The sequence below is a fragment of the Physeter macrocephalus genome, chromosome 8, assembly GCF_002837175.3.
Source record: "Physeter macrocephalus isolate SW-GA chromosome 8, ASM283717v5, whole genome shotgun sequence".
Classification (NCBI taxonomy): domain Eukaryota; kingdom Metazoa; phylum Chordata; class Mammalia; order Artiodactyla; family Physeteridae; genus Physeter; species Physeter macrocephalus.
The window spans coordinates 68255171-68271687 of record NC_041221.1 but is presented as its reverse complement, the minus strand read 5'-3'; the positions used below and the strand labels follow the sequence as shown (position 1 = coordinate 68271687).

General features: G+C 34.3%; 1 protein-coding gene across 4 annotated transcripts in view; it reads left to right on the top strand.

Moving 5' to 3' along the window:
* SREK1IP1 (SREK1 interacting protein 1) overlaps positions 1-16517 on the top strand; it is a 55490-nt gene that overhangs the window by 26701 nt on the left and 12272 nt on the right. For 2 of the 4 annotated variants that reach the window (XM_055086588.1, XM_055086590.1), the window contains exons 3-4: positions 542-685; positions 5009-5083. In XM_055086588.1, coding sequence (XP_054942563.1) covers positions 542-685; positions 5009-5083 — 219 coding nt within the window. The remainder of the gene's footprint in view (positions 1-541; positions 686-5008; positions 5084-16517) is intronic. The other 2 variants (XM_055086589.1, XM_024125169.3) reach the window with 1 other exon arrangement.

Genomic DNA, 16517 nt, shown 5'->3' with positions numbered 1-16517 from the left:
GTGTTCCCTGCATTGGCAGGCGGATTCTTAACCACTGTGCCACCAGGGAAGCCCTGTTGTAGTTTTCTTATAGGGAGAATCTTTAAGGACTGAATGATGTCAGAATTAGAATCTTAGGTGTTCTTTTAAAGAACATGTTCAATTATGTTATTATGGCACCTTTAATTAGGTGACAGCTGTGTAATTGCATGATTATAGTAGTCAAGCAGAGAAGCACAAAGGTAAATGGGAAAGGAATAAAACATAAAATCCAACGTTGAGAATATTTTCTTTAGTACATAGTAAGTACATTAATTCAACATCCTGAAATCCATAAGAAGTAACCAAAAAGCATGCTTATTGAATTAGAAACCCTGTTAAAGAAAAGAAAAAGTTCTCTGAATGTTTCATTCAGGTAAAGCAAACTACCACCCACTGAATAAAAGTTAAAACTAAACATTATATTACTAAAATTGTAACTTGTTGCTTAGTGAACAAACACAGCAAAAAATATAATGTATCTATAGTTTTGTCATTCATATTTTTTGTTTGTTTTACTTAGCTGGTCACCTGACTTTTGAATGCCGCAATTTTCTCCGAGTAGACCCCAAAAGGGACATAGTTTTGGATGTCAGCAGCACAAGTAGTGAAGAGAGTGATGAAGAGAATGAAGAACTGAATAAACTGCAAGCATTACAAGAAAAAAGTAAGCAATACTTTTTTTTTCCCCCTCCATCCTTTAAAAATGTTTCTAAATGTTCTGCTGTATTATGTCATGTTTATCTGTTGTTCTATTATATTTGTCATTAAGATATCTTTTGCTTCTTATGTAAGAAGTACTGCATAGGTAAGGAAATAGGCTCTGAACATTGTAAATAATTTGCCCAAAGTCAAACAGGTGGTCAGTGATAGAACCAACAGGCAAGTCTATTTCTGATTCCACAACACAGGTTTTATTGTGTTTTGTTTTGTTTTTCCATCTTACTGGAATGTATCACATGGTACAAAGAGTCTGATTTAAGATTTGGTTTCAATTCCTATTTGGCTACTTTTTAGTATGTGACTTTTAGCAAATCACTTAACTGCTCTGAACTTCAGTTTCCTTGTGGGATAACACAAAGGATTGGATTGTCAAATCACACTCATTCATATCAGAGATCTTAGCAGTGTCAAGCTTCACTAATACCATTGACCCTTGAACAACATGGTTTGAACTGCCTGGGTCCACTTTTATGCAGATTTTTTTCAGTAATATATACTGCAGTACTATATAAGCTGCGGTTGGTGGAATCCACAGATGTGGAACCATGGATATGGAGAAACCGCATATATAGAGGGCAACTATAAGTTACACTTGGACTTGGGACAGCACAGAGGGGCAACATTCCTAACCCCTGCGTTGTTCAAGGGTCAACTGTAATTTCAAGTATACAAGTGATCACGAGGCATAGGCAAAGCAGGAAGAGTTCCAGGACTACAGTACAATCTCCCAGGTACCCACTCTGGCCAAGGTTAACATAAACGGTTTCTATATTACTTACACAAAAGAAAGTCATTTTGGTCATGAAGCATCTCAATTTTATGCCCATAGTTACATTTTCCAGGGATTATGGATTTGTGCCCCATAAATCCCTAGATTCCAGGATTATTTGCCATAAGCAATCTTAGACATCCTGCTATAAACAGTTTATAAATAAGGATTCTCTTGCCAACAGCTTGATCATGGACTTCTAGCTTTCAGAACAGTGAGGAAATAAATTTCTGTTATTTAAGCCACACCCCTCCTCCCCCCACAAAAAAGGATTCTCTGGCTAGCAAATAATTTATTTCCAGGAGGTCTGTCATTAGCATGTAGATGAAGAGATTTGACCAAGTTACCTTCTTTCTTTCCTGGGACATTCTCCTTTCCCCTCAAAAAGAGAACAGATTTCAGACCACTGTTTAACCATTTGTTTCCCATCTTATGTATAAAATAACCTGTCCTTGCAATGGGGTTTTTAGGGATAAAATGTGATGCTGTATGTAAAAATATTTTGTAAACTACAAAATGTTGTATGGTAGTTGTCACACAGAAGCAAAGTGGAACTTATTTGTATATGGGTTTAGGCATGGCATGAGAGAGATACAAAAAAGGTTAAACTTATTTTAGATCATCAGAGAACAGTAAATGCTTTAAAAAATTTTAACCTTTCCATATTATATCCAGTGAAGGTAAGTGAAAAAGTCAAATGCCAGGGTACCAGGACAAGCTGAGAAGGCAGAAGAGGGATAGTGTTCCAAAGAAAGCAAACAAGAGTAACAGTAAATATGAGTATATACAACTTAAGGGTAAAGATAGCTGCTTGAATATAAATATTTACTTTTGGGACTTCCCTGTCAGTCCAGTGGTTAAGAATCTGTGCATCCAGTACAGGGGGCACGGGTTCAATCCCTGGTCGGGGAACTAAGATCCTGCATGCTGCAGGATCTTTATACATAAGTAAAGATATATATTTACTTTTGCTGCCTACTGAAACAACACTAGAATAGTAGTAGAAGAAATTTTTAAAGACATTAACTCACAAGGACAAAGAAAATAAGAGTCAGAAAATTTTGCTGAAAAGCAGATGGGTTAGTGATAATGGACTGAACACTTTAAGAGAGCTCAACCCTTTAACAGTGTAGAAAGCTGAGAAGTAACCTGATTATACACTGTAAATCCCCTAAAGTCTTGATAATGAGTATCGTTGGGTATTTCTGGAAGTGAGAATATTTGTAAGACTAAAAACAGGGATTGGTTAAAAGCCTGAAGTAGTTAGATGTTCTGTTCCCTTTCCCTACTCTGTGAAGCCCTGTTGCCTCAGCAGACTGCCACCTATTTTCTAGACAGGTAAGACAAACGGTCTTTAAACTGGGACACACCAAACACAAATGAAATTAGTTAAATTAAAGGTTAGATACAGAATGGTGAGAGCCTTCTAGGCATCTTCACCTATTTGGTTCCCAGACATATATCACCTAGGCAGAAGATTTGAAGATACATCTCTGGGAAATCTGACCAGTCTAAGAAGAATGAAATAAGGATACTGACATTAGGGATTCTTCAAAGACAAGGCCTCACCAGATTATCAGTGAAGTCCAGATTTCCAAGCTTTGCTTGCTAAAAGCTTCCAGTCAGCTTTTTAGACAATGAGGAGCACTAAATTTCTGAGGAAAGAGTCTCACATGAAATATAGATACCAAAACAAAAAAACAGAAAAAATCAACTTGAAAAATATGAGTCTGTACAGGGAGAAAACAGAAATCATTAATATTTAGTTTCATAGAAAGATAAGATACACCATGCATGAAACATGAATAAGATACTGTAAAGAAGAACAAAAACAACAAAAGAGCTTTTGAAAATTAAAAAAGAAGCAGACATGGAAAACTTGATAGAGTTGGAAGATAAAGTTGAAGAAAAATAAGAAGAGCAAAAGGAGAGAAAAAAGATAGAACAATTGAAGGGTCATTCTAGGAAATACTTCATTCAAATGAGTCCCAGAAAAAGAAAACAAAATTTTTTCAAGAACTGAAGAATTAGTTTCCAGATGAAAAGGTTCAACAAGTACCAGGCACAGTGGTAAAAGGAGACCCACACAAAGGCACACCATTATGAAACGTCATATCATAGGAAACAAAAAGATATAATCCAGACTTCCAGAGTTGAGGATAAAACAGGACATAGGTGAAGGATCAGGAGTCAGAATAGTTTTGTACTTCTCTAAGGCAATACTGGAAGCTAGTAGAATATGGATAATGCTTTCAAATTTTTGAAGAAAAATTATATCCAAATTAGAATGAGATACCCAACCAAATTATCAACCAAGTGTGAAAGTAGAATAAAGACATTGTCAGACATTCAAAGTCTCAGAAAACAATTTGCCTCTCACTTACCCTTTCTTAGAAAAGCCCTGGAATAAGTGTTCTACCAAAGTACGGGAATAGACTGAAAAAAGAAAGACAAGGAATGTAGGAAATAGAAAAGATAAGAAGGGAAATTTGTAGCGTGCTAGTAAAGAGAAAGCCCAGAAAGACAGCTGCGCCAGAATAGAGAGCAGCCCAACCACATAGGAACACAACAAAAGATACTAGGACAGAAAGCCTAAGACCCTTAATTCCACAAGGACACTTTCTACCCCATTCATCTATACTGCTCTGTTTTTTTTTAAATAGATGCAGATAGAATAGAATAGAATTAGAATTAAATTAAATAGAATTAGAATTAAATAGAATTAGGAAGAATCTTTAGAACAAATAGTTTAAAAACCAGTTTTGTAGAAAAAGAAAATGAGAACAAGTGACTTTCCAAAGTAGAGCCAGCACCATGATCCAGGTTTCTTTCCTACTAGTCCTGTACCATTTCATTACAATGTGCTGCTCTCCTACCTTAGAGATCATCCAGTCTATTGGTTCTGGACCTTTTTTTCCTTATCACATCGATCTTGAAGGATAAAGTACACTCCCACCATGAATAGTGGTTTATTCTAGAGGTGATTTTCAATCAGAAGACCTGGGACAGATCCGCTATGGGAGAAAGGGTGGGAGGAGTTAACATATAATAACCTCCAGGACAGGGAATAGTTGGTGAAGCTTCCTTATTAGCATCAGCTTTCCCCTAACCTCACATTGAGAATGGCTTCCTCAATCTAGCTTTTCTCCCTTTTTTTCCCTTAAAAGGTATGCTTGACCATAGTCACTTAAAAGCTTAGAATTTGTGTTCTGTCTCATGACTTCCACCCAGGACAGTGTTCATTCCAGTATGTCATAGAGATTCCAATAATAAAGTATTATAGAAGGGGTCCATATTTATTTCATGGTCACCTGATGGAATCCCAGTGACCCATACCCAAATAAACCATAGATTGGTTCCTAAGCACACAGAGGAAGGGGCCTAGAGGTTGTGGTTGTTAGTTCCACTGATAACTTGCTGATATTGCTCAGAATCTCTGAAAGGGTGAGGATGAAATACTGACTGATTGAGTGTGAGTTCTTGACTTACATCCTTTAGGTAGCCCTGGGGGCTCCTTGAATCCTTCCTTGGTCCTTAGAGCTAGAGAGCTTTGTACCAACACTCTTGAATATGGTAAGTTTTTTGTTTCTGTTTAATGATAGAATAAAAATAGTGAGCCATGAGAAAGCAACTAATTTTTAGTTACTTATCTAATTAGTTGTCCTGCTGTTACGAAATAGAGACATGAAAAGGGAAAAGAGAGAAATGTCACAAAAAAATGAATCTCGAAACGTATTTTTGTAGAAGTTTTGCTTTCTATTTTGTTTCTGTATATATTTGCTTCTATTATATTTCATATTTTTAAATGTTGATTTAATATCATTCATTGAAAACAAAAGTAAATGACAAATAATATCGATTTTGATTAAATTATTACATCATAATCAATTATTGATGCAAATTAGGAAATGTGAGAGCAAGACTTGACATGGATGGGAACAAACATTATTGTCTTACTATGCTGAGACCTGTGCAGCCTTAGAAAATTATATCACCAAGGAAAAGATCAAATGACGAAAGCAAGGATAATAAGCTCTTACTGACTCACTGTTATGTGTGTGTATGTATGAACATGCTTACTGTCTAGGGGTACTACAATTTCAAAATTATTAAGGTTTTAGACTGTGCTTTGAACTTCCTGAAGAAATTTGCTTTTGGAATTTTAAGTGGTAGTAGCAAATATCTCAAGAATAGTTTATGTTACAGTACAGTGAGTCCCCTACAGACGAACCTTCAAGTTGTGAACTTTCAAAGAGGCAAACGTGCATTTGCCTGTCCAATCACATAAATTAGTTCACGTGTCTGGCGTACATTGTCACATGCATGCATCCTCTACAAGTGGTTGTGCTTTTGCGTACTTTACTGTACAGTACTGTATAGAGTACAGTAGTGCAGTATCTTTATTTCAAGCCTAGGATATCCAGGAGCAAGTGTAAAAGCAGTGGTGATGCAGCTGGTACTGCTGAAGAACGGAAGAGATTCACGACTCAGGAAATGGCAAAGGGAGTTTCTTTATTTGAGGAGGCACTGTTAGTTTTTTGAGGCACAGGACCCGAACGTAGAATGGTACATGAAGGTTGCAGCAGCCGTTCAGAATGCAATCCAGTGCTACTGTGTCATCTATGATGAGGAAAAAAAGAGCTACTACCCAGACATCACTGGATCATGTTTTCAAGAGGGTAGATAGAATTGAATCCAGCAAGGAACCAGAACCTGTGCCATCCACGTCAGGCGTGAGTGAAATTGCAGCTTGCCCTCCGTCTCCTATTGCTGATGATCCCTCAGTTCTACGACCTCCCACCTCCTCTCCCTCTTCCAGTCAGTAACTCTTCTTGGCTCTTCACTTGATGCCAGCCCCTGGATGCCAGCTGTTGTACTATACTACTGTACTTTTCAAGGTACTATACTGTAAGATTAAAAATGTCTTTATTTTCTGTTTGTTTTCTATGTATTATTTGTGTGAAAAGTATTATAAACCTATTACAGTACAGTACTATATAGCCGATTGTGTTAGTTGGGTACCTAGGCTAACTTTGTTGGACTTAACAAACAAATTGGACTTAGGAACGTGCTCCCAGAATGGAACTCATTCATATGTAGGGGACTTACTGTATTTACAAAGGACCAAAGAAATTCAAGAGTATAGATGTTTTTTTCCCCTCATTCAATTTACCTAATGTAATTTATATTAATCAGCAATTTGTCTGTAATTAGAAGGTAGTCCTTTCCTCATATCTTATCCCTTAATGTTTAACAGTATTCTTTTAGTTCAGTACAGAAATGTATTTTGACAAATTTGGGGGCTTTTGCGGCTTAGTTTGGTTTTTTGTTTTGTTTGTTTAGGAGAGTTTATGTTAAATACATACATGATTTTATTTAAAGGTGGTTTACACTGAAAACTGCCTAGGGGAAAATGCCAAAATCAGGTATTTGCATCTTGTCATAAATCTCCATCCCTTTAGTAACTGCTGAAATCAGATTCAAATGAATGACTTATAAGGGTGGTTTCAGGCTTCATAAAGATAGGACTTAAATGAATCCACAGGATAATTGGAGTAAAGCCTATATTAGGCTCAAATGTACTTTTTATTATAAGATAACTACAGAAGATATTTGCTAAGTGGTTGATTGGAAAACACAAGAGGGAATGGGAAATTTAGATTAATGGGTGTAGGTTTGGAACTGCCTAGTCAGTCATTTAAAAGCAGTGAGAGTAGCTACAACCTGGTGACAAATATGCAGACAAAGATCTAGCAGCTGAACCTGCTGATACTGCTAGGATGAGTCTGCCATATTATCCTAAAGCTGTCTCTAAAGACTGGATCATAACCTCTTGACTCCTGTGTGTTACACAAGAGACCACCACTCTTGCTTATCATTACAAAATTTAAGGGCTAAAATACACAAGGACCTTCTTGCCTTCTATTTTGTACTCCAAAAGTTGGTTGTATCATTTTCCAAGAAGTTATTATTTTGCAAAAACTCAAACTCTTTTCCCTGCTATGCTTGTGTATATTTCAACATTCTGTCTCAGAGGAACCTCAGTAAATAGAGGTGAAATTGTTCTAATAAATAGAGGTGAAATTGTTTTAATAGTGGTAGTATAGAAACAGTGAACTATCAAAAATAAACTTTTGTCTTCAGTGCTTGAATTCTTATATCCTCTTATTATCACTACTGTTAGTTCCTAGGGTAAATGACCAGGAAAAAAAATTCCTGAACTCTAGAGCTAATTTCTCTATATATTCTAGTCCGTGGATTCCTTATCCATCATTCCTAAATGGAAGAGGAAATTATTCCCAGAGCTAGTTTTATTTGTTTAATTTCTCATAACTTTTTTTTAACATACTAACAGTAGTTCTTCTAAACTTATGGTAGCTATAAAACAACAACAATAAAAAAAGACAGCTCTTCAAGAGAAAGCGAAAGTGGCTATTTTAAGATCAAATGAAGTAGATTTCAAAACTAAGAATATTACAAGGGATAAAGAAGGTTTTTTTTTCTTTCATAATGATGAAAGGGTCAGTCAAGAGAACATAGAATGCCAACATTAGTATTCTATACCTAGTAACAAAATTTGAAATATATGAAGCAAACTCTGATAGAACTACCAGGGAAAATCCTTGTGGATAAAAAAAAATCTACATTTATAGTCGGAAGTTTCATTCCAATTCAGTAATTGTTGGAACAAGTAAGCAGTACATCAGAAAGGATGAAGTATACTTGAATGACACTGTCAACCAACTTGTCCTATTTAACATTTATAGAACACCTCACTCAACAACAGCAGAACACACAGGTTTTTTTTTTTCCTCAGTGCACACAGAACATCTACCAAGATAGACCTTATTCTGTGCTATAAAACAAGTCTCAATAAATTTGAGTGTTCAAGTCATGCAAAGTAGTATCTTCTCTAGCCACAAGGAAATTAAATTAGAAATTGATAACAGGTAGCTTCTTGGAAAATTCCCAAGTAATTGTAGCCTAACACACTTCTAAATGTCCCATTGGGTCAAAGAAAAAAAAAGAGCCAAAGGAAATTAGAAAGTATTTTTCAACTGTATGAAAGTAATATACATAACATTTATGAGATGTCCCTAAAGCAGCACTTAGAGGCAAATTTATGGCACTCCATGCCTGTATTAGAAGAGAAGAAATATCTCAAATTTATGACTTCAACTTCTACCTTAAACTGGAAAAAGAAGAGCAAATGAAACCTGAAGTAAGCAGAAGAAAGGACATAATAAAGATCAGAGGTGAAATCAGTGGAATGGAAAATAGAGAAACAATAGAGAAAAATCAATGAAACCAAGAGCTGGTTCTTTGAAAAGATCTATAAAATTGAAAATTCACTATCCAAACTGATTGGGTTAAAAAAAAGTCATAAATTACCAGTATCAGAAATGAATGAAGTAACAACACTACTGATTACACAGATGCCAAAATAGAATATTATGAATAATCTTATGCCAATAAATTGGACAACTTAGATAAACTGGACAAATTACTTGAAAGATACAAACTACCAAAACTCTTTCAAGAAGAAATAGGTAAACTGAGTGGTCTGCATCTATTACAGAAGTTAAATGTCTTAAAACTTTCAGCAAAGAAAACTCCATGGCTGAATGGCTTGTCATGAATTCTGCCAAACATTTAAAGGAGAAGTAATACCACTTCTACATAAAATCTTTTAAAAATTAAAGAGGGGATACTTTCCAACTCAACTTATAAGACCAGCATTACCCTAATAACAAAACCAGATAAAGAGGGGCTTCCCTGGTGGCACAGTGGTTAAGAATCCGCCTGCCAACGCAGGGGACACAGTTTCGAGCCCTGCCCGGGGAAGATCCCACATGCCGCGGAGCAGTTAAGCCCGTGCACCACAACTACTGAGCCCATTTGCCACAACTACTGAAGCCCGCACACCTAGAGCCCGTGCTCTGCAACAAGAGAAGCCACTGCAATGAGAAGCCCATGCACTGCAACGAAGAGTAGCCCCCACTCGCTGCAACCAGAGAAAGCCCGCGCACAGCAATGAAGACCCAACTCAGTCAAAAAAAATTTTTTTTAATTTTAAATAAAAAAAAAAGATAAAGACATTACAAGGAAAGCAGAGACTCTCAAAAGAGAATTTTAAGCAATTCTAAGCAATTAAAAAAATGTTAGTAAGTCAAATCCAACAATATATAAAAAGGATACTATATTATGACCAAGTGGAGTTTATTGCAGGAATACAATGTTTGTTTTACATTCAAAAGGCATTGTAATTTGCTATTTTTAACAGACCAAAGAAGAAAATCTGTAGTATTTTAAGAAAACCAATATTTTAAGAAAAATTATTTGAGGAGGTCCATCTTCCATTTCTTATAAAAATTTTCAGCACACTAGGAAAAGAAGGAAACTTCATCAGCCTGATAAGCGATGTCCATAAAAAACAGAAAAATTACATTATACTTAATGGTAAAAGACTGAATGTTTCCATAACATAAGGAACAAATCAAAGATGTCCATTCCTACCACTTATTTTCAACATTGTAGTGGGGATTCTAGTCATGTAATAAGGCAAGAAGAAGAAATTAAAGTCATCCAGATTAGAAAAGGAAGAGTAAAAACTGTCTTTATTTGCAGATGACTTGATCATCTATGTAGAAAGCCTAGAAGAAATTTCTAGAACTAATAACTACGTTTAACCAAGTTGTAGGATGCAAGATCAATCAATGGGCAAAAAATCAATATATTTCTGTGTGCTGGCAGTGAACAATCAGAAATTGAAATTTTAAAAATACCTATTATAATAGCATTAAAAGTATGAAATACTTAGGGATAAATCTGACAAAAGATGTGCAAGACTGAAACATACAAAACATTGATGAGGGATGTAAAGAAATGAATAAATCAAAAGATATACCATATTCATGGACTAGAAGATTCAATCTTTTTAGAAGTTAGTTCTCTTTGACATAAATTGTAGCAGTATCCTTCTGGATCTGCATCCTAGAGTAATGAAACTAAGAACAAACATAAACAAGTGGGACCTAACTAAACTTAAAAGCTTTTGCACAGCAAAGGAAACCATAAACAAAATGACAATCAACCCACAGAATGGGAGAAAATATTTGCAAATGAAGCAACTAACAAAGGATTACTCTCCAAAATATACTAACAGCTCATGAAGCTCAATATCAAAAAAAAAAAACAACCCAGTCAAAAATGTTCAGAAGATCTGAATAGACATTTCTCCGAAGAAATCATACAGGTGGCCAACAGGCACATGAAAAGATGCTCAACATCACTAATTTTTAGAGAAATGCAAATCAAAACTACAATGAGGTATCACCTCACGCTAGTCAGAATGGCCATCATCAAAAAGTCTACAAACAATAAATGCTGGAGAGGGTGTGGAGAAAAGGGAATGCTCCTACACTGTTGGTGGGAATGTAAATTGGTACAGCCACTATGGAGAACAGTACGGAGGTTCCTTAAAAAACTAAAACTAGAGCTACCACATGATCCAGCAGTCCCACTCCTGGGCATATATCCAGAAAAAAACATAATTTGAAAAGATACATGCACCCCAGTGTTCACTGCAGCACTATTTACAATAGCCGAGACATGAAAACAGCCTAAATGTCCATTGACAGTGGAATGGATAAAGAAGATGTGGTACATATATACAATGGAATGTTACTCTGCCATAAAAAAGAATGAAATAATGCCATTTGCAGCGACATGGATGGACCTAGAGATTATCAAACTAAATGAAATAAGTTAGACAAAGACAAATATATGATATCACTTATATGTGTAATCTAAAAAGATGATACAGGTGAACTTATTTACAAAACAGAAACAGACTCACAGACTTGGAAAACATACTTATGGTTACCAAAGGGGAAAGGTGGGTGGGAGATAAATTAGGAGTTTGGGACTAACATATACACACTACTACATATTAAAATAAGTAATCAACAAGGACCTACTGTATAGCACAGGGAACTCTACTCAGTATTCTGTAATAACCTATATGGGAAAAGAACCTAAAAAAGAATGGCTATATGTATATGTATAACTGAATCACTTTGCTGTACACCTGAAACTAACACAACATTGTAAATCAATATAAAATAAAAATTAAATTTAAAAAATTAATTAAAATGTCACTTCTCTCCAACTTGATTTATAGATTCAAACTAATCACAATCAAATTCAAGCAGGCTGTTTTAGACACTGACAAGTCAATTCTAAAGTTCTCGTGGAAATGTAAAGAACCTAGAATAGCCAAAATACTTTGAAAAAGAACTAAAGTTGGTAAGATTAACACAGCCTACTTTCAGAACTTTCTGTAAAGCTACAAGTAATCCCAACAATGTGGTACTGATGTAAAAGTTGATTAGTGTAAGTGAATAGCACCATACATATATGGCCAATTCTTTTTTTTTAACTTTATATTTTGAGATAATTGTAGATTCATATGCAGCTGTAAGAAATAATAGAGAATTCCTTGTACCCTTTACCCAGTTTCCCTCATCTTCCAAAATTGTATTACAGTATCACAGCCAGGACATTGACTTTGATACAATCAATGTACACAATATTTCTAGCACTACAAGGATCACTCATATTGCCCTTCTATAGCCATACCTTTCCTCTTGTCCTTACTTAATCTCTGGCAACCAAAATTTTGCTCTTTCTCTAATACTGTAATTTCAAAAATGTTTTATAAATGAAACCATACTTTTCCAGATTGGATTTTTTTCACTAGCTATAATTCTCTGGAGATTCACTCAGGTTGCTATATTTATAAATAGTTTGTTCCTTTTTATTGTTGAATAGTAGTCTATGATATGGATACCACAGTTTAAGCATTCACCTGTTTAAGGACATCTGAGTTGTTTCCAGTTTGGGGCTATTACAAATAAAGCTGCTATCAACAGGATTTGGGTAAACATAAATCTTTATTTCTATGAGATAATTATCCAAGAGTACAATTGCTGGGTTTTATGGTAGTTGCATGTTTAGTTTCTTAATAAACTGCCAAATTGTTTTCCAGAGTGGCTATACTATTTTACATCCCTACCAAAAAAATGTATGAGTGACCCCATTTCTCTGCATCCTCACCAGCATTTGATTTTGTCACTTTTTAAAAATCTTAGCTTTTTGATGATGTACAATTACATCTCAATGTAGTTTTAATTTATATTTCCCCAATGGCTAATAACGTTAAACATTATTTCATAGTGTTGAATGTTGAGTTCTTTACATATTCTAGATACTAGTCCTTTTTTAGATGCCTGGTTTGCAAATATTTATCCCAATATGTAGCTTTTCTTTTCATCCTCTTAATAGGTGTTTCACAGAACAATAGTTTTTAATTTTGATAAAGTCCAATTTAATAATTTTCCCTCATAGAGTGTGCTTTGGTTTCAAGTGTAACTCTTTGCCTGTCTCTTGGTCTCCTTTACTTTTTTCTAAAGTTTTTATAGTTTTATATTTTACATTAGGTCCATCATCCATTTGATTTGATTATTGTATAAAATGTGAAACTTAGAGCACTTAGTATTTTGCTTAAGAATGACCAATTGTTTCAGCACTGTTTGTTGAAAGGCTATCTTTCTTCCATTGAATTACTTTTGTGATCTTGCCAAAAATAAGTTGGTCCTATTTGTGTGGGTTTGTTTCTGGGCTGTCTATAATGTTCCATTGATCTATGTATCTATCCCACCACCCAGTCTTGATTAATGTAGCTATATAATAAGTCTCAAAGTTGGAGGGACTTATTTTTTCTACTTTATTCTTCTCTTTCAAAATTGTTTCAACTATTCTAGTTTCTTTTCCCTTCCATATAAATTTTAGAATAATGTTTATATCTACAGAGAATCTTGTTGGGATTTTGATAGGCATTGCCTTAAACATGTTTATCAATTTGGGGAGAATTGACACCTTTACTGTGTTGAGTATTCCAACCCATGAATGCAATATGTCTCTCTGTTTATTTAAATCTTTGATTTCTTTTCTCAGCATTGTATAGTTTTAGGATTATACCTATAAATTTTTTTTGAAAAATTATAAATTTTTTTTTATTTCATTGTCTGCATGTTCATTACAAGTATATAGAAATACAAATGACTTTATGTTTATCTTTTATCTTTACTAAACTCACTGATTAGTTGTAGGAGTTTTTGGTAGTTTCTTTGGAATTTTCTATGTAAACCATTATGTCATCTGCAAATAGGAACAGTTTTATTTCTTCCATTTTGATCTGTAAGCCTTTTGTTTTCCTTTCTTGATTTATTGCTATGGCTAGAACTTATAGCACTATGTTGAAAAAGAGCAGTGAGAGATGAATTCTTACCTGGATTCCAGTCCTAGGGGACAAAACCATACAGACCTTAATGGTTAGCTGTAAGTTTTTTTTGTAGCTGCTCTTTATCAAGATGAGGAATTTCCCTCTATTCCTATTTTTAAAGAGTTTTTATCATGAATGGGTGTCAGATTTTGCCAAATGCATTTTCTGCATCAGTTGATAAGATCCTACAATTTTTCTTCTTTAGCCTCTTAATACAGTGGATTACATTAATTGATTTTTGAATATTCAACCAGCCTTGCATCCCTTGAATAAATCACACTTGGTCACAATGTATAACTTTTTAAAAATATTAAATGCTGAATTCTATTTGCTAATATTCTGTTAATGATTATTTGCAACTATGTTCATGAGAGTTGTTAGTCTGTGGTTTTCTAATTTTGTACTATTTTAGTCTGATTTTGGTATCAGAGTAACATTAGCATCATAGAATATTGAGAAGAGTTTCCTTCTCTTCTATTTGTTGGATAAGATTATGTAAAATTTGTCTTAATTCTTCTTTAAATGTTTAGTAGAAATTTTCAGTGTAATCATCTGGGCCTGGAGATTTGCTTTTCAGGAGCTTTTAAATTATAGATTCAATTGTCTTAATAGTTATAAGGTTATTGAAATTATTTACATCATATTAGATGAGTTGTGGCAATTTGTGTTTTTTGAGAAAGGGGTCCATATTGTCTAAGTTGTTAAATTTATGTTTGTAGAGTTGCTCGTAGTATTCACTTACCCTTTTGATTTCTGCAGGGTCTGTAGTGATATCCCCATTTTATTGCTGATATTAGTAACTTGTGTCTTCTCTTTTTTCTTTCACAGTCTTACTAGAGATCTGTGGTGTTTTATTGATCCAGTTCTTTGTTTAATTTTTTCTTCTGTTTTCAATTTCATTAATTCTTGTTCTTATTTTTTTCCTTCTACTTGTTTGGGTTTATTTAGCTCCCCCAACCCAGGTTCTTGAGATAGAAGTTTATATTATTAATTTAAGACTTTACCTCTTTTTTATTGTAAGTATTTAGTGCCATAAATTTCCCTTTCAGCACTGCTTTCGCTGTGTAGCACAAAATTTGACATTGTATTTTATTTTTATTCAGCTTAATGTATGTTTTAAAATTTTCCTTAAGACTTACTCTTTGTCCAGTGGATTATTTAAAAGTGTGTTGTTTTGTTTGGCATTTTATCTTTCTGTTACTGATTTCTCATTTGATTCCATTGTGGACAGAAACATACTCTGTATGATTTCAGTTCCTTTAAGTCTGCTGAAGTTTGCTTTATGGCCCATGATATATTCTATTTTGGATGATGTTCTTTAGGCACTTGAAAAAAAAAGTGTATTCTACTCTTGTTAGGTGGAGTGTTTTTTAAGTGTTATTTAGATTCTGTTAATTTATGGTGTTGTTGAGTTCTTCTATATCCTTTCTAACTTTATGTGTAGTTTCTGACAGTTGCTGAGAGAAGGATGTTGAAGTCTCCAGCTATCATGGATTTGTCTGTTTCTCCCTTCAGGTCTATCGTTTTTGCTTCATGTATTTTTCAGCTCTGTTGTTTAGTCCATACAGTTATGTCTTGTTAGTGGGTTGAAACCTTTATTGTTTTATAATGTCTGTCTCTCTCACTGGTTATCTTCTTTGTTCTAAAGTCTGTTTTATCTGATATTAATATAGCCATTCTAGCTTTCCTTTGATGTTTGTGTTACATCTCCATTTCTGTCCTTTTCCTTTCAGTGTGCCTATATCATTATATTTGAGGTGAGAGCCTTATAGACAGCATGTAGATGAGTCATATTTCTCGATCCACTCTGCCAATTTCATTGGTATTCTTTTGAAGTTTAATATAATTATATGTTAGGGCTTAAGTCTGCCACTTTATTATTTGTTTTCTGATTATTCTGTTTTTATTTCTCTGTTCTTGTTTTTCCCTACTTTTCTGTGGGTTCACATGGAGTATTTTTTTAGGATTGTCTATAGTGCTTTGATTTCACTATAGTGTCACTTGAACACTTGTACAGTTCCATTTTGATTTATCTATAGTGTCTTTGAATATATCCATAATGTTTAAAATTTTTTCTGTAGTCTGTATAACATTTTCAATGGTTATTCTAGGTATTACATTATTGCACATGGTATTACATTACATACATAAATTATGTATACATAATTTATCATAATCTACTGGTGTTGTCATTTTACTAGTTCAAGTGAAATGTAGAAACCTAACCTCTCTTTATGTACCTTTACCCTCTCCCATTTACAGTCATTCTCAATATGTTCTCTACATACACATAGAACCACATCAGACACTTATAGTTTTTGCTTCCACCCTCAAACATAATTTAGAAATTCAAAAGAAGGAAAGCCTGTTGCACCCATATTTTTGCTTCCTGTGTTCTTTCTGCTTGACGTTACAGCATTTCCTTTCCATTAGATAACTTCCTGTAGCCATTCTTTTGGGGAATGTCTGCTGGTTACAGATTCTTTTAGTTTTCCTTTATCTGAGAAGATCTTGATTTCTTTTCATTTTTTTTTTAACATCTTTATTGGAGTATAGTTGCTTTACAGTGGTGTGTTAGTTTCTGCTTTATAACAAAGTGAATCAGTTATACATATACATATATCCCCATATCTCTTCCCTCTTGCGTCTCCCTCCCTCCCA